General features: G+C 64.7%; 2 protein-coding genes and 1 non-coding gene across 3 annotated transcripts in view; 1 reads left to right on the top strand and 2 right to left on the bottom strand.

Moving 5' to 3' along the window:
• The window catches only part of IFT140 (intraflagellar transport 140), a 71,753-nt gene that overhangs the window by 40,104 nt on the left and 9,213 nt on the right, over positions 1-22,436 (top strand). The window contains exons 20-26 of the mRNA XM_045993683.1: positions 19,119-19,296; positions 19,734-19,924; positions 20,252-20,347; positions 20,646-20,778; positions 20,853-20,996; positions 21,681-21,809; positions 21,896-22,078. Coding sequence (XP_045849639.1) covers positions 19,119-19,296; positions 19,734-19,924; positions 20,252-20,347; positions 20,646-20,778; positions 20,853-20,996; positions 21,681-21,809; positions 21,896-22,078 — 1,054 coding nt within the window. The remainder of the gene's footprint in view (positions 1-19,118; positions 19,297-19,733; positions 19,925-20,251; positions 20,348-20,645; positions 20,779-20,852; positions 20,997-21,680; positions 21,810-21,895; positions 22,079-22,436) is intronic.
• Positions 691-15,473, bottom strand: TMEM204 (transmembrane protein 204). The gene is made up of 3 exons (XM_045993697.1): positions 14,596-15,473; positions 10,297-10,452; positions 691-1,447 (listed from the first exon to the last, which is right to left on the bottom strand). The coding sequence occupies exons 1-3, from the start codon at positions 14,873-14,875 to the stop codon at positions 1,203-1,205; spliced, it is 681 nt and encodes a 226-aa protein (XP_045849653.1). The 5' UTR covers positions 14,876-15,473; the 3' UTR covers positions 691-1,202.
• LOC123934318 lies at positions 16,915-17,043 on the bottom strand. The gene has a single exon (XR_006816783.1). It is a non-coding gene; the product is annotated as a small nucleolar RNA SNORA72 (small nucleolar RNA).

Genomic DNA, 22,436 nt, shown 5'->3' on the forward strand with positions numbered 1-22,436 from the left:
CGTAGCGGGAGGCAGCCTCGTGTCGGGGAGGCAGCCGCTGGCCTGGGGCAGACCCGGTGTGTGCTACCCTCGGCCCCGTGTCAGTGTCGTGGGAACCGCCGCCACCAGGTGGTGCAGGGTCAAGCGGTGCAGTGTTCGGGGAGCGCCTGGGCAGGTGCAGGTGGCAGATGGTCCTTGCAGGTGTGGTCGGCCAGTCTGGGGTTCTCGGGGGTGGTGCCGGGTCTGAACCCCTCCCATGCAGCCCTTTGATGTTTTCTGTTCCGCCCGGGGCGTTAGCGCTCGTTCACCTCGGCCAGATGTAGGACCGGGGTTGTGTGGAATCAGGGTGGTATCGTCTCGGCCATCGGTAGACCACCCGGCGTCTGGCTGAAGCTAGGGTGAAGCTTTTTGTAGGGAAAAACCTCAAGCAATCTCTCTGAATTGTCTTTTAAACAAATAGACCTTTTTTTCCCTCTTACTCTGCCAATTGTTGGTCTGCCGTCTCGCGGCCACAGTGCCCGGTCTGTGACACGGGCTCGGAGACGCGGTTGAGTGACGGTGTGAGCAAGGCCCGCAGCTGTGTTCCCGCCAGGTCCTGAAAACCTCTCAAACCTTCTCTCGCCGCCAGCCCACAAAAATGACAGAAAAATCGACCAACTTCTTTCACCCACGTGGCAGTACGGCAGATAAAACACAAGTTTCACACAGGGGTGAGAAGTTTGCACTTTATTTTAACTTAAAAAATAATCAGGAGCGAAACAGGCATGAGGAACACAATCCTGTCAGAAAGCCGTAACCGTCTGGTTGTAAATTGAGGCACTCGAGGGAGACCACAGACGGTTCCAGAAAATCCTCCCGGGTATCCTGCTTTACCAGAGTAACTACGACCGAGGACCCGGTCCTCAGCAGACACAGAATAAATTAATCGTAGGCCAAGGTGCCGAGCAAGCTGGCCGTCACCGTCTGTGCACGTCGGCCGCGGTCTCCTCCCGGGAGCGTGCGCAGCAGTGAAGCCGAGTCGGGGGTGCGTCGGGGGGGGCGCAGGCGGTGTATGACCACACGGTATCCGTGTATGTGACGTAGTGAGCGCAGCCGGGTATCGTCCGTGTGTGTAGCGAACCCCGCGCATCCCCCGCGCAGACGGCCCTCGGGCTCCCACACCGTCCGGCCGCAGCGACAGGGTCCGAGCAGGTCCAGCCGCAGCGACAGGGTCCCGAGGAGGCTCAGCACGGCGACTCTACGTACTCGTTGTCCAGCCCGCGGCGGAACCGCGCGGTCAGGGAGCGGCTGATGACAATCACCCGGGGCCCGATGCAGTCCTCTCTCCTGTGGAGAATGTTCCAGATGAGCATGGCAGCTGCCAGGGTGGCCAGAAGGCATGCGCCGATGTTCAGATAGCAAGACCAGGACAGGCTGGTGTATGGGCCGATTCTGTAGAATGTCACCAGCCCAATGACCAGGACGAAACCTGCAACCAAGAGAGAAGTGCTGAGAACGCCGTACTCAGAGCCAGAGGAGGACTGGAAACGGCTGCGGAGCCCCACAGACGCGCAGCTCCCCGCTCTCCCCCGCCGCCGCCTTCCTCCCCCTGCGTCCGCCTCGGGGTGGGAGCCCAAATCACGAGCCTTCAGTGCGAAGCTGCTTCGTCGGCCTGTGTGCACTTCTGTGACCTCTGGGGGGCTGCGGAGGGACAATGCATGTCTACTTAATGCTTGGGGGGCTCCCCAAGAAAGCAGCCTGGTCCCCACGCACGCGTCCTTTGGTCTCCGGGGTCGCGCCACTTCCCAGCCACCCTGCCCGTGGAGGCAACACTGCTGCTGGCCCTCGGCCCCGACGGCGCCGGCCTCTCCTCTGCCGAGTGCTTCGCCGGCTCGCGCAAGCGCTTCCTTCGTTCAAGTGAAAGCAGACGCAGGAGCTGTCTAAATCTCTCCGGGAACAGCTCCCATCGGTGACTAACTCAGTCCTGTGTTAGCAGTTTTCTTGCTCTCAGTGTTCGCTTCTGGAGGAGCTGGAGGTTTTCTTCAAACCCCGGAACTCCGGATGCCCCACGGCCACGTGCTCCGCGGCGCGGTCGGGGACTGCGGACAGGCCTGCGGACACGGCCCGATCTGCTGTGGCCTCCCCTCGCCTCCGCACCCTGCGCCTGGTCCTGCAGGCCCCGTGCACCCCCACGCCCCTCCTCCTGCTCACTCCCCCCACCGCCGTCCCTCCTGACTGCGGACAGAGCCCCGCGTGGACCTGACGCTGTCGGGTGTCCTTCCTCTCATGGCTGGTCAGTTCTCGCAGTAGGAAACCAGGTTCCGTGCCCGGGACCCGTCGGCCGGGATAACAGGGCACTGATGTGTGCTAGAGGTCAGGGCTGAGTCCGGGCTGGGAGCCCCACAGGCACAGAGGAGAGGCCCCGCGGTGCTGCTGCCGGGGAGGCTGGTCCCGTCCAGCAGCCGGGAGGGGCCGGATGAGGCAGATGAGGCAGGAAGGCGGCACAGTGCTGAGCGGGAGCCGCGTCTGGCTGGGGTGAGGGGGCCGGGCAGGAGCAGGGGCCCAGGCCGCCCCCGAGCTCATCTTCTCCAGCAGCACCCTACCTCCCATGGTGGTGAGCTGGGGGGGAGGCTGTTTCCCAGAACCCGAAGTGCCCGACGAGGACAGTCTCTCACAGTGGTCCGGATGGAACCCTCTAGCCCCTCCTGGACTCGTCCCTGTCCCCTGCCCTGGGCTCTGGCCAGGCCAGCCTCCCACTGCCGTCCCTCCCCCTGCCCGGTGCTATGACATCCATCCATCTGTTCGTGCCGGTCCCTCTGTTCCCCACAGCCTCCCCTGCTTTCCTCAGGAAACCAGATCATGCACGACCCCTGTGGCCCCAGCGCTGAGCCACGGTAGTGCTCCCGGTTCTGGAAACTTGTGAATTAGTGCAGGGCGAGGGGCAGGGGCAGGCCTGAGCTCTCCCGAGCACAGGCAGTTCAATCTCATTGCCGCTGTACCTTCCAGAAAGTACGGAGGAAACATTTGTCCCCCTCAGCCACGTGCGAGATGACCGTGGTGGTGACTGATCTCTGCTAGTTCTCTGCTCCGTGGAGCTTCTTTATACGTAGCTTCTAGATGCTTCCTTCCTGTCAAAAATAACACATTCTCTTTGTCGTGCACACTGACAGAAAGAAGCTTCTGGCATTTCGCTCTCTCCCAGTGAAGAGTGTGTCCCTTGCTCACAGTGCTCACAGCACCAAGATTTGCCTTCCTGCAGAAAGGACGGGTGGCTCGTTTTGCGCCCTGGAAATGACAATGCTTCTGTGTCCCCTCGCGTTTCTGTGTCTTTGGGCATTTTTGGCCAGGCAAGGGAGCTCGTTTGGCTTGTTTCACCAGGACTCAGCAGGACGGGGCGGGCGGGGACAACAGGAGAGCCAGCTAGCGTGTGGCCGGTGCCTGGGGTCACAGCGAGGCGGTGCCGGCTGGGGGACAGGTGCTTGCTGTGAGGCTGGTGGGAGGCTTCAGGCAGGGAGCCGGGCCGAGCAGAGAGGGCGGTGCCGGCGGGCGCGGTGGAGGCCAGCGTGGCGGGAGGGAACTCCCTGCACCGGCCGCCGTGATCCAACTCTGTGTTCGCCCTTTGCCGAGCACCTCTGGGGTTGCGCTGGTTACAGAAACACTGGCAGCTCCGACAGGCGGCCTGAGCCCGGGTGTTGCCGCACCACTGGCTGTGTGGGAGGTGTGGGGCAGATGCAGAGGCAAGCCCGCATAGACCCCGTGTGCGGAACCAGATGCACTGTGGGCTCCGCGGAAGCTTTACAGTGACCAAGCCGGTTGGTGGGCAGGGCCCGTTTGCCATGATTTCGTCACTTGGGGTTGGAGCCACCGCAGGACATGCCGGTCCCCACACCGTCCTCTACTTTGCACGCGTGTGTGCTCCGCAGCGTGGCCCACGCTCCACGGGAGGGCCTGTCGTGTGTGCTTGGCGGAGGCATGCTTCATTCGTCCTAGGGGAGCTGGCTTTCTCCTTCCAGGGGTGCAGATGAAATTTATCCCCACAGTGTGGGGCTCCAGGTAACTGAGTCACCCCGGTCCTGTGTGCTGAGCGCAGGATAGTGGGGACAGGCCCGCGTAGACCCTGCCAGACAGTGGTGTTGGCCGGGCCGTTGGCACCAAGAGGCCCCATGTATGGACACTCAACTCCAGGCAGTGAAAAGAGTGATCCATGGGACCGGCGACAAAGTGATGCGCAGAGCAGCCGTCGGCCTCCAGAACCCCATGCCACGCTGCCGTGCTGTCCCATCCGTGAGTGGCAAGGGTCTCTCAGGCCCATGCGGGGGCCTGGCCGCAGGGCACGATGTGGGACTCTGTCCTATCTGTATTGGTCAGCGCCACGGGGTATAACTGCCTTGCTGCTTATCTTCTTAAGGTCAGTGTCGTCCGGGTCTGTCTCTGAACGCAGGGCGGGTTAGTACTTTGGCACTGTCTTCGTCTGTTTATCCCATTCTCCCTCGTGCTTGGCTGTTGCCTGTGATGCGCACAAACCCAGAGCGTGGAGCTCCTTCCATGTGGAGGGTCGGGTTTTTATGTTAAAGATGAGAGAAAGGATGCTCCGGGGCGGGTAGGTGGCCTAGAGAAGGTGAATTCGCAGAGAAGCAAGCAAGCTGAGCCTCGCCCCCCACACCCCGCGAGGTGACGGGTCAGTGTGAACACGGAGCGTTGGAGGGAGTCTGTTGGTCCGGAGCTCCGTGGAGTCCCGGCAGGAGCAGCCCCGGCGGGTCTGCAGCCCTGTGGGCGGTGCGCCTCGTGCCTCCCGCCTCGTGCCTCCCGCCTCGTCCACAGGCTGCACCCGCCTTGGCTCTCTCCAGGCCAAGTGGGAACGAAGTCTAGTTGCGTATCCTCGCGTGAAAAAGACTTGAAGAATCCACAGGTACGTGTCTTATCCTGTGTAAAGACCCATGTTGGCTTTTGCTTGGTCTCAGTCAAGTTAGAACACACATAGTAAGAGCAAGGGCTTGATCCCCCGGCGTAAAGAGAAACGAATGTAGAAGGAGGCTCTCCCGACCAGGAGGAGACCAGGAAGCTGCTAGAACCGTGGCCCAGGCTCTGAACCGCCGAAAGAGCCTGAGCTGCAGCGGATGTGACGCTGGGCGGGCGCGGGATGGTGGACCCCGCCCAGGCCACTGCGGAGGCACGAACTGCAGCGACACACGGCGCGCGGAGATCTCCCGCGTGTGCCCCGTGTCAGCAGTGAAAGCCGCAGGGACGCGGATGGGCACGTGGCCTTGCTGGCCGCCTCTGGCCTCCGCCTTGACGCTGGGTACCTGCCGTCACGTAGACATGCTTCTGAAATCCTGCTTGCTGTTTGCGTCATGACATTCTCCTGCTGGGGGAGAGGCGAGGGCTATGGGAGCAGACCCGGGCCAGGCTGGCCTTAAACCCCGGGCCCCCATCTCCAGCAGGCCGTGCTATGCAGACCCCTCAGAATTGTCCCAGAGACTTTTCGCCCAAGACTTCCTAGTGATGTTCATGTTTGTCCAGAAACAAACGCAAGGGGAGAGCTTGAGCCAACAGCCCAAATTCTGCGTGTGGGGTCAGTTCCATCCTCATGAATTTCTGTTTCCAAAGCAAACAGCCCCTTCCTGTGAGCGGGCCACGCGGGCGCCGTGAGTCACGGCTCAGCCCGTAGCGCGTCCCTTCCCTCTCGCTTCCTTCCTGCCAGTTTCCGAGGGCTCAGTGCCTGTCACGGGGCCTTCCTGCTGGAGTGACGGTCGAGCACGCGCAGGTGGTAGAAGGAGAGACCTGGGGCTGACCCTGGACCTCCCCACAGCACGCCGGCCTCCCGCAGCACCTGCGACGGCTTCCAAGAGACCGTGCACAGAGCGGACTCGCTCGTGGCCCGCCTCCGGGCATGGCCGTGGCTGGGGTGTCCCAGCGTCTGGGAGCAGTGACATGATGGGATCCACGTGTTCCTCCCCAGAGGCAGGGATTCTGGGGAAGAAAAAGCTAAACGCACGGCGGATCCGGTCCCGTTTCCGTGGAGCTGAGCTCGCGTCACTGCGGGCAGCTCGGGGGACACGGACGTGAAGGGAAAACGTGGGGCGCGGCCTGGGTGCAGACCGGCGCCAGGGAAGCAGGTGCCAGAGACAGAGAAGCACGTTGTCCAGACCGAGCCGGGCACCGCCTTACTGTGAAAAACAGGAAGTTGTGTGTTCCTCTGAGAAGGTCCCGGAGCCTACGGCAACAGCAGACCCCACCGGCTCAGGAGATGCCACGACAGCTGCCGCTTCCCGGCCCGCCGGCCCGTGAGGCCCGACGGCACGAGCGTTCTCAGGGGCACAGACCGCTCAGGGCGTCTGTGAAGTTTGCCATCGTAAGAAGAAATGTTACGATTTCCAGAAACTAGAGACGTGGAGCCCGGAGGCTTCCGCGGTGATTCTGCTCCCTCGGTCATCCCACGAGCTGGGAAGGCTTTGTGTCAGGAGGAGGGCCGGGCGGGGGGTGGCCTAGTGGGGGTGGGCAGTCCACCGGCCGCAGGACGTGCGTGCGGGGCGGCACCCTGAGGCGCAAGTGGCCGCGACCGAGGGCTGAGGCCCCGAGCTGCACCTGTGTGTTCGCTGGCTTGGGAGCAGGGCGTGAGCTCAGGCCCGCTGGGCAGTGTCCCCACAGGAGGTGAGGACTCGCTGGAGATGGTTCCCGAGGACAGCCTGGAGCCGTCTCGGAGGCAGTCAGAGCACAGCACAGAGCGGAGGCCTCTGCACGTCTGTGTTTGAACGACACGTTTGTACTTGAATTAAGCCCGTTAGCGGTGGCGATCGGCTTTCAGAAGAACCGGAAGTCCGGGTCGCCGCAGGGTCGCTCCGGTGACTGAAGGGAGCCTAGACCGGAGTTCTGTAGACGCGGAGCGGGGCCAGCAGAGGAGCCGGAAGAGCTGTCAGACTGTCCCATCAGAGAATCTTCGCCCGGGACCCAGCTTGGCCAATCAGCCCCGTGCAGCCGGCAGCCAGGGCCCAGGACTGTGAGCACCCAAAGAGCCACAGGACGGCCACGTTAGGAAATTTGGGGGCCACCGGCCAGGGCGGTCCTCAGGCACGCTGGCGGGGCTCTGGCACGGACTCCAGGTGTGGCGGGGCGCGCTCGGCTCTGACCGCAGGGCAATGTGGCGTCCCCAGGAGGCCCGCGGCAGGAAGTCAGGCCAGTCCCAGCGGCAGGGTGGCGTCAGCTTACCTGGCAGTTTACCTGCCAGTTACAGCTGCACGGGAGCGTAGGGACAAGGTGGCCCATCCAGGGCCTCAGAGCTTGACACGGCACCTTGACGCCCCAGGGGCCCTCCGGGCGCGCTGCCTGCCGAAAACACCCTTGGGGGCCTGGGGCGCTCCACGTGCCACTCAGGTGTGTAATGCAGCGTCCGTGGAAATCACGCCAGGATGACGGTGCGCCTTGTTCACACAGCACGGAGAGCAGACTCGCACGAGCAGATGTCGGCCAGAGCAGAAGAAAGGCCAGAGGACGGGCCTGCAGAGCCAGCCTCCAGGAGCCCAGACGGGTGCGAGGCTGCGGGAGGGGGCTGTGTGTGCACGCGTGGGGGTCAGCCCGTCGGCCAGCGCCGGGCAGGTCCTCATCACAGATCCTCCGGGCTCCTCTGCCCACCCCCACGGCCCCGACGTCGTCACAGGAAAAATCAGGGTTACACAGGGGTGATCAGTTCGTGGAGGTGGAATAAGGGACAGAAAGTGGTTTTTTCAACCTTAAGGTAAATTAAAATTGCACTCAGAAGATTGTGCAAGGAAGCTGGAAACTAGTGCGTGTGACCGCGTGGACACGGCAGAATGCAGCAGGTGGAATGGCTGGCAGTGACTGGTCTGCGAATAGCAGCTTCGGGGCCCCGCATGTCCCTAGGACAGGGTCCCTCAGAGGAACAGGTGTGAGGAGCAGGGCCGGGTGCTCGGACGGGAGGGGCAGTGGGTGGGCGGGCGGGGAGTCCAGCTTGTCCGGCCTCCCCGTGAATTCGTCAGCCCCTCTCTCCCCGCTGCCCACCCTCCGGCCCCTGCACTGGGGACTGAAGGTTCGCTTGCATAACAGGTACCAGCAGGCATTTCCCCTCCTGGGACAGGATATCCCGGCGCCCTTCAGTCTCTCCCTGACTGTTTCAAGCAGACCGGAGCACAGGAAAAAACCTAACTCTAAAATTAGCAGCGTGGTGGAAGAAAGACACGCGGCTGCATTCTGTACTGTTTGTCAATGAAACACGTCTAAACACGGCCAAGCGCATTTCCTTTTCGGGCAAAACAGACCTGTGGGAGTGATGGTGGGACGCCTCGGGGAGAAACCGGCAGGGCCTGCGCTCCTGGCTTTTTCCGGCAGCCTCTGCAGGTCTGATGGTCTGTGAGCGGCGCCAGCGCCGATCTGGGGACAGCCAGGAGAGAGCACCCCTGTCCCACGGCCAGGACAGGCCCCAGCGTGCCCGGGGCTGCCGCCAGACAGCTCACATTTCCTTCACAGGGCTCCCCAGCCTCTGCTTGTTCAACACATGTTTGATTTGGAAGCCATATTGTCTTGTTCTGGAACGAGGGTTTGCAGCAAGTAAGATATCCGTTTGACCAAAGCCACGCTCGCTCTCCCGATACCGCTAACTGAGAAATGCCATGGTCTGTTTGTTCTCCTGCAAGGAGTTATTTCCAGGATCAAGCGCTGTTCCGTTCATTTGTTCAGTGCCTGGATATCTGTTCCTAATCTTCCACCTCCTTCTGGAAGGGATGGAGTTTCAGAGAAGCCCACGCGATAGAAGTGGGCAGTCTCGGTGAGGCCGATGACCCCATTTCTGCCTTATGGCCCTGAGGTCAGCAGAGGGCAGAGGAGTGACTTTTCTGAACGGTCGCTGTCCCCTGGGACGTCCGTGTTTTTACCCGGCTCCATGGCCAAGGGAAGGAGGCCGAGGGGGTCAGAGGTCCCATCTCACCCTTCTCTTCCTTCTCAAGACCAGCCTGGCGGGGACAGACAGAGGTTCCAGCCCCAGTTCCCGCGGATCGCAGGTGACCGGGCTCAGGCACATGGCCAACTGCCTCAGCCCCAGAGCGGCTCTTCCCTGGAAACCACCTGTTCAGCCCTGCCATGCCTGGGCCCTGCGGGTGACCCGGCTGTGGGGAAGTGACGGGTCCAGGATCACCCGCCTTCTATTAAAGGCACAGGAAGGCCTGTTTCCAATTCCTGACTCCCACCCAGGTCACTTTCCCGCATGCGAATTCCTGCCAGTCTGTCAGCCCCATTCTCCAGAAAGATAAGGGCCGGGGGCCGTTATTCCCGGAGTGATTCACTTCGGACTTCCTGCCGTGTTTTTCCTGGGGCTCTTGGAACTGTACCTTCGGTGCTGGGGCGTGCCGCCGCTCTCCACCAGCGGGAGAGGCAGCCGGGTCGGCTCGTCGCGTCCCCACACCCCGGCGCACATCATGCTCACACAGGCCCTCCGCTCAGAGGTTCCCCAGTGGGCCGCGGGAAACCTGAATGTCCCCGGTGTCCCCACTCGTTAAATCTGAGCCGGGAGAAGGAGGGGAGGGGAAGCCAGCGGAGAAGTCCCTCTGCTCCCCGGGGTCACGTGGAGAGCTTCTGTGGCTTCTGTGGCCACTCGTGCACAACGTCCCGAAGCCGCCCGCCTGTCATTTACCCTGCTGCTGCCGTTCTCAGCTTTTCAGGACCGGCGGTGCCCACCTCCCTTCTCTGTTCCCCTCCAGCCGCCCCGCAAGGCCTGGCCGGCGTGGCATCTCAGTCCTGTCGGCAGCGGGGGCTGCTGGGTGTGGGAGCCGCGACAGGGCGTGCGCTCAGGTACGAACATGTCCTTGGCGCTTTGTGCTGCTCACGAGGGAGAGGCCACCGCTGGCCCCGGCCGGGGCCCCGGAAGCTGCGCGGGTCACGGAGTGTGCGGATGAGCCCGGCCAGGGCCTCATGCTCGGCCTGACCTCCCCGATCACATGGCGTTAGCGGGGAGGCGGCGGCGGAGGTGGCCCGTTGGCAGGCTGCCCCATCGTCACAGGAGGGGCCTCAGCCCAGGCCACCCGCCACGCCGGCTGCAGACGGCAGAGAACGTAGCGGATGCCGCGGACTTCGCAGAGCCACCCCGGGAGCCTCGAGCGCCCGCCCCCAGAGCACCCCGTCTTACAGCGGGGGAGTGCGGGAGCGCGGGGGCAGCCGGAAACCCAGCGGTGCTCGCCGCAACCTCAGCGCCCTCCCGTGTTTCTGTCTCGCTTCTGCCCACAGCGAGAGGTGGGAGGGGGACGCGGTGGCATGAGAGGACGTCAGCGGGCCGCCGGCCCCACACGGCTGAGAGCGCGGCCGCCCTGTCTGCCCGGGGCCCGGGGTACTCACTCGCCAGCTGGAACGCGGCAGCCATGGCCTCCTCCCAGCACTGCGGCTCGGGCGACATCAGGGGCAGGCCCGTCAGCCCCAGCACGAAGGTGAGCTGTCCCGCAGCGAGCGCGGCCGTGGCCACCAGGTTGCAGGCGCGCATCATGTCGAACTGCACTGTGAGAAGGACGGGGAACAAGACAGGTGGTCGGCTTGGACCGGCTCCTGCCTCCGTCTGCGCCGGGGCCTCACCGACCCGCCCTCCCTGGCCCCTCGCGCTCTAGCTGCCATGTGCCATCCGGAGAGGTCCACAGAGGGACACAGCTTCCGCACGTGGGGAACAGAGCCTGGGCGCACGCCCCCCCACCCCTGGAAATCAGGCCCCTCGCCCACGATGCCCCTGCCCTGAGAGCAGAGAGGACTGTGGCTGTCCCAGCCCTGCCCCGCCAGGCCCCAGCTTGCCACTGTGTCTGTGACCGTGGCCCACAGGTGGGCAGGTGGCCTTCCTATTTAGCGCCTCAGAGCCCGGAGTGAGCCGAGACGTTAGGCCACTGCCCCCCCCCCAGGTCCAGCTGTCGCTGCCCATCACGTGCCGAGCAGCTTCCTCCTCCTTGTTCTCTGTCAGAGGCTGAGGGCTCCTGCCCCCCTGCAGATTCCAGGCCTTTCCCTGAGGCCAGCACAGACACGGGCAGGGCCGGAGCTGAGGAGGCCTGGCCGCTGGGAAGTCAGGGTGGCCCTGAGGGCAGAGGGGCTGCTGGGGGATGACAGCCCCCACCCGTCGAGCTTCCTTATGGTGCTGAATCGCTGAATCGGCAGCTGCTTTGGCCCTGGCTGGCGGCGTAGATGGCCACGTGGACAGTGAGCGCGGCCAGCTCTACCCTCTGACTTTTCTCCCCGACGCCACTCTCTTTCCCGGGCTGGGAGCGCACGCTCTGCTTGTCAGGGCAGCTGCACAGCGTCCCTACCGTTGCTAGACTCCCTCATGCTCCTCTGAGTCTGTAAGCGCCTGGGGTGCCAACGGCGGGGCCTGGCGAGTGCGGGCTCCTGGTGCCGGGCCGGCCGTGGGGCCTGGTGGAGGGGCACCAGCACCCACATTTCCTCGCCTCTCCAGGCCAGCGGTGGCCGCTCAGGCTGAGAGCCAGGCTTCAGGCCAATTTGCCTGAACCCTCCTGGCTGCCCACACAGTCTCCACGGCGGAACCCACGGCACAGCCAGCCTGACCAGTGGCCGCATGTGCGTGCCGGACACCAAACTGGTCCTGCTGTCAGGACAGATCCGGCTCCAGGCCGGTCCGTCCTGTGTGCTGAAGACCAGCCGACCTGCCTCCCCGCGGAGGCCCTGCTTTTTGTGTGCGCTTCTGGGGTCTTCACGCCCGTGTTCTTTGCGGTTAGTTTTCCCAACACATGACCACGCAGAGGTTCTACCCTCAGAGGAGCTCGGATCTGGGAGGTGGTGTGACCTCAGAGACGACGGGCGGTGAACACGGCGGGCGCTCGGGTTCAGAGCCGGACCAGGGAGCTGTGGGCTTCCCCAGCACAGCCCCGCGGACCGGGTTGGGAGAGTCAGTGGCGCACCCTCGCACGGAGGGGAGCGGCCTGCCCTCCTGCGCCCTCCCCCAGCTCGCTGTCCTTCCTGGGGCTCCGAGCACACAGCTCCAACAGCACACCCTGGCCACCCACGGCCCCCCGCGGCATCCTCACCCCATCAGCCTCTGGCCTTGTGGATGTGGACGTGTGGGAAGGGGAGGGATATAGCAGTGACGGCCACAGACCCCTGCCGAAAAGTTTGCCTTGCGGGCCACACTCCCTCCGCCAGCCACCTGGACGGGATCTGCGAGTGGGGAGGGGCGCACCCTGCGCTGGTGTTGACCGGCTGTCGTCAACATGCGCGTAGCCTGGGCCGCGGCACCCCGCAAGGACATGGAACGAGGGTCTGCGGCTGGTCCGAGCGCGATGCACACCGTCGCACCCCAGGCCCAGTGCCCTCTGTCTGCCTCGGTGGTGAGACTCGTCGCCCCCTGGGGTCAGAGAGCGGTGACCCCCTCTGGGCAGGGTCCCCAGGTTTAACTGCGTGCTTACTCACCCCTTCCTCGCTCTAAAAAGGAGGTTAGGGGGCCTGACAATGTCTGGAATCTGGAACAACAAGAAACACCCGGAGAGCAAGTCTGCCCGGGACTCAGGGGCCAGAGGACCTCATTCCTGCCGCATCCCCACCGCTGCTTCCAGGGAGGAAAGCCCCCGCGCAGGGGTGACCGTCACGATCGCCGCACACAGCCCAGCGAGGTGGAGGGAAGGAAGAGCCCCCAGTTCTGGAGGACAGGGCCCACGTGCCGTGTCACTCAGGAACCCTGCATGCGGTCCCCTGACGGAGTCCAGGACGTCAGGTGGGGCCGCCTCACCACGTGTGCCCCACGAGCACGGGTGCCTTGGACTCTGGGCTCTGCAGGGTGTTGCCAGGACCCTGGGAGCAGAGCAGACGAGCATGACGCCCATCCCTGAGCTGCTGCCACCCCCCCCACCCACCCATCTCTAGGACGGCCTGACTCTCGCGCCTGAGACGGGGAGCTTGGGATGGATCAAGTCAGGCCTGCGGCCACCAACACCAAACTCTCGCGGATCGGGATGACTGCGGCGCGGCGGGGTGCTGGGTACTGAGCCAGCGTGCATCTGAGCAGGCGCCAGCCGCCCCTTCCAACCCCCTTCCCTGCACCCTGTGCGGTGGCAGTGCACAGGGGCCGGGTGTTCCCTGGGGGCCTGAGCCTGGGAGCTCAGAAACCAGGTGCTGGGAGGCTGCTCGCAGATGAGCTGCTCGCTGCTCCGGCCACTCTGCGGCCCGAGCATGTGGACCGGGTGAGAAGTGCGTCAGCGACTCAGCGCCCCTCACAAGAACCTTCCGTGGTGTCTCCCTGGCTTGGGGCACACACCGGTACTCAGAGGTTAAGGCTCAGCCGCCGCAGACGCGTTACCAGGAGCGAGGCTGTTGTAGGAGGCGCACAAGGACCTTATCAAGTCCTCAGGGAGGAGCAACAGGCGGCTGGCCAGGTGGGCAGGGTCTGGAGGCAGAGCACATCCCCACCCTGTGTGCCCGCCTGGCCTCAGGAAGGCCACAGAGGGTGTGGACGCCCAGGGAGGGCACCTGCTCGACCCTGGGCCCGGGCTGGGAGTGCTCTGTGGGCCGGGTGGCCCAGAGCCCGCACTAGAGCCGCAGGGTCACTGGCTCGCATGGCTCCTCAGGACAGCCCTGGGACCCAGCGAGTACCCTGGGACCCAAGGTCAGCTACACTGAATTCCGAGAGTCTGTGGGAAAGTTTGAAAGTCCTGTGCGTCAGGGAGGTGGGAGGGGCAGACAGACCCCCAGGCTGCGTGGCAAGGGGCTCTGAGAGGACAGGCTGGGGTTGCGGCTGGGGTTGCCCTCCTCCCCCCCAGGGACCTCGGCCGAGCACCGTGTCCTGCAGCCTCCATCCCTTTGTGGACTTGGACGCCACCCCCGCCGCACTTCCTGGCGGTCAGGGCTCCAAGCACGTGGCGGGTGGGGACATTCCTACCCTGAGCACAGAGCTCCTCGCCTGTGCTCCTTGAGGACTTGTCGGACGCAGAGCAGTTAGCAAAGGCCCAGCCAAGGCCTCACGCTCGCAAGAGGGCGAGCTCTGCCTCCTGCCCGTCTGCAAGCGAGACCCTCGTCAACAGCTTGGAAGAGTCAGCTCGGGAGACCTCTGCCTGTCAGCGGCTGTGATCTCAAAGATGACACATTAGGGACCGATGTCTCGTTGCGAGCCTTCCCGCCCACACACTGGGACCTGACCCCGCAGTCGACGTCCACGCCCCACCTTCCAGAACAGTCAACAGACCCCACGGCCAGCGCCCGGCCAGGGTCAGGACAAGACGGCGAGGGGCTCTCCTCTTGAGAGCCGTGGCCAGGAGCCCCTTCTCTGCCCTGTGGCTGGTCTCCCGGAAGTCCTGCCTCGAGGACCGCGACAGCTGCGGAATGAAGTCGGAGCTCAACCACGTGTGTTTAAGCTCCGTGTTTTTGTCCTCCCCAACAAGTGTATTTTCCACCAAGAAAAGTGGGTTCTTCTCCATCTGGTTAATGTGTCTGCCCTTTCCCTGCACGTGGAGGCAGAGAAAATCCCTACCTCCGCGCAGGAAGAATTCTGTCCTCGAGGAGCCAGGACAGGTCTGGGCCCCACTGGGAGGCTGGGTTCAGAGCTCGGGGCCTGCCCAGGCTGCCAGTCACCAAACGCACGCCCCACGCCCACCTCGAGCCATCCGAGCTCGCGGGTCCTGACCACCCTGAAGGAGGCACAAAGACAAGCAGACTTACGTTTGACGGTGCCTCGAGCCTCCTGGAAGCCTGCCGCCTCAGAGCCCCAGCCCAGAGCCGCACAGTCCCGTGCGTCCGTCGGCCCCGGCCGCGGCCCGGGACTCGGTCCTCCCCGGGCCCTGTCCGCCAGCCAGCAGGACTTCCACAGCCCCACGCTCCGCTTGCGCCCGTCCTCCAGCGTCTGGTACACCCAGTTGGGGGTGAAGGCCGCCACGTTGTTGAGAACAAGGGAGACCAGGGCCACCAGCACGGCCGTGGCTACCAGTTTCTGGACAGTCATCGCTGACTGCCGGCGCTGTCCGCCGGGCCTGGAGAAAGTCCCAGCCCCGCTCAGCTGCTGTGGCCAGGGAGAGCGGAGAGCAGCTAGGGGCTGCTAGAGGACATCAGCGCTCATTCTTCGCAGCATGGGGAAGGCCCGTGTGACAGGTGCAGGTGAGCTCACCTCGGGCCCTCCTTACCCTCCCTCCTGCACCTGGAGCAGGGCCAGGCCTGAGCTGCAGCCGACCTCTTGGCCCATCCCCGGGAGGAAGCCGGGGCACCCGCGAGAGTCCAGAGTCGTGCGCGCGCCGTCTTCCTGGGAGGCAAGGCCTCTTCTTCCCACACGAAACCGGAGAGGTGGGCGGCAACGTGGGGGTCTGTCCCGCCTCACTCCCGAGAACTGTTTCCGCACGGCAGAGCCAGCGGCCAGGCTCGGAGCAGGGCCGGGGCCAGCTCTGCCGGCAGCGGTGCGGCCTCTCGCCGCCTGAGACCCTGCCCCGTGCCCCTGCCACGAAGCAGCGAGTCCTGGAAGGCAGCGAGCGTGCGGCGGGGAAGTGCGTGTGCGTGTGTCTGTGTGTGTGTGTCTGTGTGCGCGCCTGCAGGCTCTCCCCCCGCCCCTCTGCAGAGAGGAAATGGTTGTTTTTGAGGCTGTTTTCTGTGAGCTGGATGGAGGGCGTAGCCAACTGCAACAAATAGCGGCCAGGCCACGGCAGCCAGACACTAACAGGATGTGTTTCCTGATAGGAAAGCAGGGCGGCCTTCTCGGCTCCTGCTCCCGGACCCTCCTCCCCTGGCCTCCCCGCCTTCCTTTCCGAAAGGGAAGGCCCGGGTGCCTGCCCAGAGCCGACCCACGGTCCCACCTGTCTGTCCCCCCAGCAGCTCTGCGCTCAGGTACTCCAGAGCAGCCACGGAGGCAGGTGGTCCCCACGGGGCACGCTCCTGCCGGGGCCCGGGGCCTGAGTGGGCGGGGCATGGGTGGCCGGTCACCCACAGCCATCTCGTGGTTCCCCCGGCATGTAGGTGCCCCGGGGCCTGCCCTGGTCACAGGGGTTCACGGACAGCGGACGACATGGCCGGGCACAGTGTGGAGGCCCCCACTTGCCACCCAGATGGGCGGATCAGGGCCTGCACCCACAGAACTGGCAGGCCAGAGCGTGGTCCTGGAGGGAGGTGCAGGAGGGGGCGTCCTGGCCCCGCAGTGCAGGTCCCCCAGCGAGGCCCGAGGGTGGAGGGAATGGGGTTTGTGGCCTGGGCTGTGATCGTGCTGACCGCATGTCCCGATGAGGGAGCTCAGTCCCTTTTGCACGTGCGGACACGCAGGTCAGGGGCGGTGCTGACCCTCAGATGCCACGCCCAGCTGCGGTCCCGAAGTGGCTGTGCACAGAGAGAAAGGCCGCCGCACTCCTGCTTCTAGCATGCACGTCCCGGATGCTGTCCGGTCAGAGCCTCGGGCTCCGAGCTGCCCGCTCTCCGTCTGGCGCCCTCGTCACAGACGAGGAGTCTGGGGTGCAGGGAGGCCACACACCTGCCCAGGTGACAGGCGGCAAGATGAGGCCAGCGTAGTGGGACTGGCCTGGTCCCCTCGGCTTGCCTGCCCCTCACTCACCTCCTGCTTCTGGAGCTTCGGGAACCTCTGACACAGCGGCCCCTGTGCCTTGGAAGCCTCAGCCCGTTACTTTGTAGGTTTTTTTCGTTTTGGGGGGGTGGTTCTTAATTTTACAGCTCATTTGATGGCAACTGGTGATCGTTAAATGGGCAGGAGTTACATTCTGAAGTCACTAACGTCCGCTGCGCTGTCCTCTCTCAAGAGCGATCAGATGCCTGGAGTCGCACACATGAGGTGCATTAGAGGGGCACCTGGGGGGCTCCGTGGGCTGAGCATCCAGCTCTCGGTTTCTACTCAGGTTGTGATCGTGGGGTCGTGGGGTCGAGCCCCGCGGCGGGCTCTGTGCCCAGTGCTGCATCAGCTTGAATTCTTACCCCCGGCCGCCGCCTCGGCCCCTCCCTGCTCGAGCACGTGCTGTTTCTCTCTCAAGTTGATACAACCTTCAAAAAGACTTGGTCCGTCACCAGCCTTGATCAAACCAGGCTAGGGAAAGAACCAGGTCTGGGGACACATGCGTGGTCTCAACACAGCCCATTTTTAGCCTGTCCTGATTATTACAAAATCAGAACAGCAGAAATACGCCCCGGCCCCCATCACTAGGGATCACATGTCCGTAGGGGGCTCTGCACCTGCCGTGGGCAAGGCACGGCCCCCCGCACCACCAAGCCTATGTCCCTACAAGACAGGGGTCTTTGGGGAGTCGTCTACCCTTGCACTCCCTGAGGGTTTGGCCTACTTCAGCATTTCTCCCGGCACAGTTGGCAGCAAATGCGTCAACTGCGTTCTTGCCACTGCCTTCTCTCCTCGGCCTGTGTCCTGCCCCCGTCTCTGCTCCAGCCTCCTGGGGGCTCCAGGGGGCCCCCATGGCCCTCTGCCATGGCCCCCTTCTCCCAGGAGGACTAGGACCACTCAAGAGTCCCTAGGGACACAGTGTAGTGCGTCGCCCCCACAAGGCTCTCCCAACACTTCCGCTTGGAGGGATCAGTCCCCCCCTTGTTTATTTAAGTCATTTATCCCCGGGTGGTCTTCTATGGCTGCTGGACCCACTGTCAGGTCCCCTGCCAGCTGGTGTCTGGAGGCCCTGCCCCGTCCACGGTCCCCAGACTCTAGCTGGGAGCCACAGACCTAGGTACAGAATATAAGTTAAGAGTTATCTTGGGGGGCGCCTGTGTGGCTCAGTGGGTTAAAGCCTCTGCCTTCGGCTCAGGTCATGATCCCAGAGTCCTGGGATCGAGCCCCGCATCGGGCTCTCTGCTCAGTGGGGAGTCTGCTTCCCCCCTCTCTCTGCCTGCCTCTCTGCCTACTTGTGATCTGTCAAATAAATAAATAAAATCTTTAAAAAAAAAAAAAAAGAGTTACCCTGGGCCCCACCCTGGCACCCAGACCTCCCAAGGACTGACCCTTCCTGTCCTCCTGAGTTGCCGGTGCTGGGCATGGGGGATTGGCGGGGCGGGGGGTGCAGTGCCTGCCCCAATCCTGCACATGACGGCTGGGTGGGCAGGAGCTTAGTCTCGGAGCAGAGAAGCTTGGGCTGTGTGGTGGGCCGGGAGGCCCTGAACCCCGCAAGCCTGAGTGGCAGGCCTGAGAAGGGGGGCCTGTGTGGCCGACTCCAGCAGCTTTCAAGACAGGGCTTTCCAGAACGGGGGGCCGTCTTCAGGCAGGGCCCCTGGCAGCCCTGTGCTCTGGCGTCTGCGCCTGTCGTGCTGATGAGGTGCAGATGGCAGGCGGCGGGCGGGGGGGCAGGAAGCGGCAGCGCTGTGGGGGGCTGGCGGCTGTTCCCAACCCAGAGCTCCTCATCCTGCGTCCTGGTCCTGCGTTGAGGCTGGTGGCGGGGCTCACAGGCCCCTGCCTCGGCCCAGTGGGAGGGCCTCCCCCGCTGCTCTTCCAGGGCTCGCTTCCCACCCCCCAGCTCGGCCCAGAGCCCGGTGTGGGAGCAGCCCGGCCTTCAGCGACCCGTCCCACTCTTGCACACAGCAGGCCAGGCAGCGCTAGCCCAGGGAGGCACGAGGGAACAGGGTCAGGGAAGAGCTCTGGGACAGCTGCGTGTTCCTTGGCTTACTCGGCGTTTGCCCTTGAAAGGCAGAGCTCAGCCACCTGTTTTCGGGACGCATCAGAGGGCGAGGGAGAGTCCCCGATACCCCGGGGCGTGGAGTGTCCTGGAAAAGGCTCCCACGCGGAACGCATTTGGAGAAGGGAAGGGCTTATGTCTGGCCGGCGCAGCCCTTGCTGCATGGAGCCCCATAAGGGCCCAGGAGCACAAGGACGGCGTCCTGGGGACGTGCCGGACCGTCTTCAGTGCCCTCCGTTCAGCCCAGGCCCACCAACAGACCCCACCCTGGGCCTTGCACACTGGTTCTCAGGGGCCTCGCGGCCAGGGCTCCACAGTACCTTCTCCCTGTGTTCCCTGCGGAGGGCAGCTCGGGCGCCTCCAGGGCTCGGCAGAGGGTGCTGGCAGGTATGGCACCGAGCGGGCGGCCGTCATGGTAGGGAGGAAGGCAGGGGGTGGGACGCCTGTCTGAGAGGGTCTGACTTTCGCCTGGGGAGGGGTCGGAGCCGCGCTGCTGTGCTGGTGAAGCCCGTCGGGCGTGCGTGTCGGGGCGGCGGCAGGGCCGGGGTGCGAGGCCTGCGGACTCACAGGACCGCCGTGTCCCCGGCACAGCGAGGCGGTCTGGGAGAACATGGCGCGCGTGTGCGTGAAGACCCAGCGGCTGGACGTCGCCAAGGTGTGCCTGGGGAACATGGGCCACGCGCGGGGAGCGCGGGCGCTGCGGGAGGCCGAGCGGGAGCCGGAGCCGGAGGCCAGGGTAGCCATGCTGGCCATCCAGCTGGGCCTGCTGGTGAGTCGGGCGCCGCCCTGGCGCGGGCAGCGGGGGAGGGGGCGGGGGCAGGCGCTGGCCCCGCAGGGCAGGCTGGCATACGTGGGTCTGGGCCATGCGGTGGCAAGGAACAGAAACCCCCCTGAGGGAGTTGGAGCCGGAAAGCAAAGTGAGGCCTCTCCCCTCTCCGGTGTCCTCCCCATCTCCTGCCCGTGCATGGGCTCACGGCAGCGCGAGAACCTAGGGGACCAGGCGGGGAGGGGGCGGGCAGACCCCCGAGTCAGCTCCTCATCCACGAGATGCCGCGGCAGGCGGGGTCTCCTCCCCGGCGGGCCGGGCAGCCCCCAGCCTTCCAGCCGACGCCGTAGGTCGGAGAGCTGCGGTGGCGTGTAGCGTCGCTGCCTGCGGGGGCCTCTGTTCCGGAGCCCGAGGGCCGATGCACGCTGTCCCGTCTCCAGGAGGACGCGGAGCAGTTGTATAGGAAGTGCGGGCGCTACGACCTCGTGAACAAGCTGTACCAGGCCTCTGACCAGTGGCAGAAGGCCGTGGAGGTCGCGGAGCTCCACGACCGTATCCACCTGCGGGCTACCTACTACAACTACGCCAGGCACCTGGAGGCCAGTGCTGACCGCGGCCTGGCCCTCAGCTAGTGAGCACGGGGCCCCGTCCGGACTGAGCTGGGGAGGGCCCGCTTACTCCGGCTTCTTCCTCCGCCCCAGTGAGGCCGTAGAAGCCCTTAGAGGAAGCTTCTCGATGAGGCACTGCCTCCGGGAAGGTGGTGGCCTCTGGGTGTGCAGGGGGAGCTTGAGCTCGCTCTCACCGGGAGAACCTCAGACACAGCCCGCCTCCCAGCCGGCGCCGGGTTTCGGCTCTCCAGGCCCGGGGTCACTGGCTGTAGCACCGCAGCGCCGTGACCCGCTGGGGCCGACATAGGTTGAGACCGTGGGGAGAAGCCGCTGTTTCTCTTCTCTCACAGCTACGAGAAGTCAGACACCCACCGCTTCGAGGTGCCCAGGATGCTGTCGGAGGACCTGCAGTCGCTGGAAATGTACATCAGTAAGACGAGGGACAAGTGAGTGTCGCTGCTGGAGGCCGGCGGGCGGGCCTGGGTTTGGGTTGGGGCTGGGAGCCTCCCTCCGTCGCTTCCCGTGGGAAAGTGGGGGCACCGATCCCTCCCTGGGAGCTGCTCCCCAGCCTACCAGGGTGAGGCCTGTCCAGACCCCGGGACCTCAGTCCTGGCCGAGCCAGCCAGCCGGCACGCTCCGTCCTCGCTGCTGGCCGCATGAATATGCGGCGAGGGTGGCGTTGGGGACCCGGGGATCGTTTCCACCGGCCGCAGGCCCTGAGCGGGGCTGGTGGGCTCGTCGCAGGACCCTGTGGCGGTGGTGGGCCCAGTACCTGGAGAGCCAGGCCGAGATGGACGCGGCGCTGCGCTGCTACGAGCTGGCGGAGGACTACTTCTCCCTGGTCCGCATCCACTGCTTCCAGGGCAACATTCAGAAGGTGGGGGCGTCTCGGGGCCCGCGGGGCACGGGGAGGCGCAGACAGAGCGCCAGGGCTCCCTGCTCTCTCTCCAGGCTGCTGCGATCGCCAACGAGAGCGGCAGCTGGGCGGCGTCCTACCACCTGGCCCGGCAGTACGAGAGCCAGGCCGAGGTGAGGCAGGCTGTGCAGTTCTACTCGCGGGCGCAGGCTTTCAACAACGCCATCCGCCTCTGCAAGGTAGGTGCCGGCGGCCACGCAGCCCCGGCCGGTCCACGCCACGCAGGCGGGCAGAGGGGCCCCTAGAGAGCTGCACGTGGGCGCCACGTCCCCTCCCCCAGTGGCCCGTTCGCTCAGCGCTCCTGTTGGAGTGACTGCCGCTGCTGCCCCGGTCTCCGCCCCCAGGGGCTTCGTGAAGAGCCGCCGAGAAGCCCTTCGGCTTCCACGGCTCTCCTGCAAGCACGCGGGCTGGCTCGTGGCTCGTGGCCTGCAAGCAGCAAGAAGGATGTTCTGCATGCATGGACGTGTCCCAGCCCAGGGCTCGGAGACCTGTGTTCTGTTAATGGAAAGAGAAGGAGGCCCCCAAATTCTGGTGGCCGTCTGACACTGGTTAGAAACCAGCATCACGGGAGCACATGAGTGCCTCAGTCGTTAAGTGTCTGCCTTTGGGTCAGGGTCCTGGAATCGAATCCCAGGTCAGGCTCCCCGCCTAGTGGGTGTTGGCTTCTCTCTTTCCCTTTGCCTGCCACTTCTCCTGCCTGTGCTCGCTCGTTCTCACTCTCCCTCAAACAGATGAAATGTTCAGAAAGAAAGAAGCCGACGTCACGTGGGCCAGCGGCGTGCCCGAGTTGGGGTGGCGGGCTCCCCCGTGGCTCCCTTAGCAAGCCCGCACAGGAAGCCTTGGGCGTCCACTGTCCCCCACAGGAGAATGGCCTGGATGACCAGCTCATGAACCTGGCCCTGCTGAGCTCGCCCGAGGACATGACTGAGGCGGCGCTCTACTACGAGGACAAGGGCGAGCACATGGACAGGGCGGTCATGTTGTACCACAAGGTGAGCGAGGGCGGGCACGCCGGGGCCTCTCGGGCCTTCTCGGGGCCCGGGGCTTGGGCGGCGGCTCAGACGCCTCCTGTCCGCAGGCCGGCCACTTCTCCAAGGCCCTGGAGCTGGCCTTCGCCACCCAGCAGTTCGCGGCCCTGCAGCTCGTGGCAGAGGACCTGGACGAGCGCTCGGACCCCGCCCTGCTGGCCCGCTGCTCTGACTTCTTCATCGAGCACAGCCAGTACGAGAAGGCGGTCGAGCTGCTGCTGGCCGCGAAGAAGGTACGGTTGGGAGTCCCCGGTCGGCACCCACTCCGGCCCTGAGGCCCGGGGGCCGCCTTTTCCAGACTCGGGGCCTGGCTTTACCATCTCTCACGGTTACGATTTCCCAAGAGGCCCGTGGCTCCCGCCTGCCCTGGCGAAGGAGCACTAGGAACAGGCTCACCGTGCACAGCCGGTCCAGGGGCCGCTCGCCGCCCCTTTCGCGACCCCACAGCAGGGAGGTGCAGCGTGGTAAGACGCACGTGCCGCGTAAGTCACCATCGTCGCTGTTTATTAAGGGTACGGCTCAGTGTCACTGAGTGCGTCCGCACTGTGGTGAGAACCGTCTCCGTGCCCGTTTTCATCTTGCAAAGCTGAA

Source organism: Meles meles, chromosome 21 (assembly GCF_922984935.1).
Source record: "Meles meles chromosome 21, mMelMel3.1 paternal haplotype, whole genome shotgun sequence".
Taxonomy (NCBI): Eukaryota; Metazoa; Chordata; class Mammalia; order Carnivora; family Mustelidae; genus Meles; species Meles meles.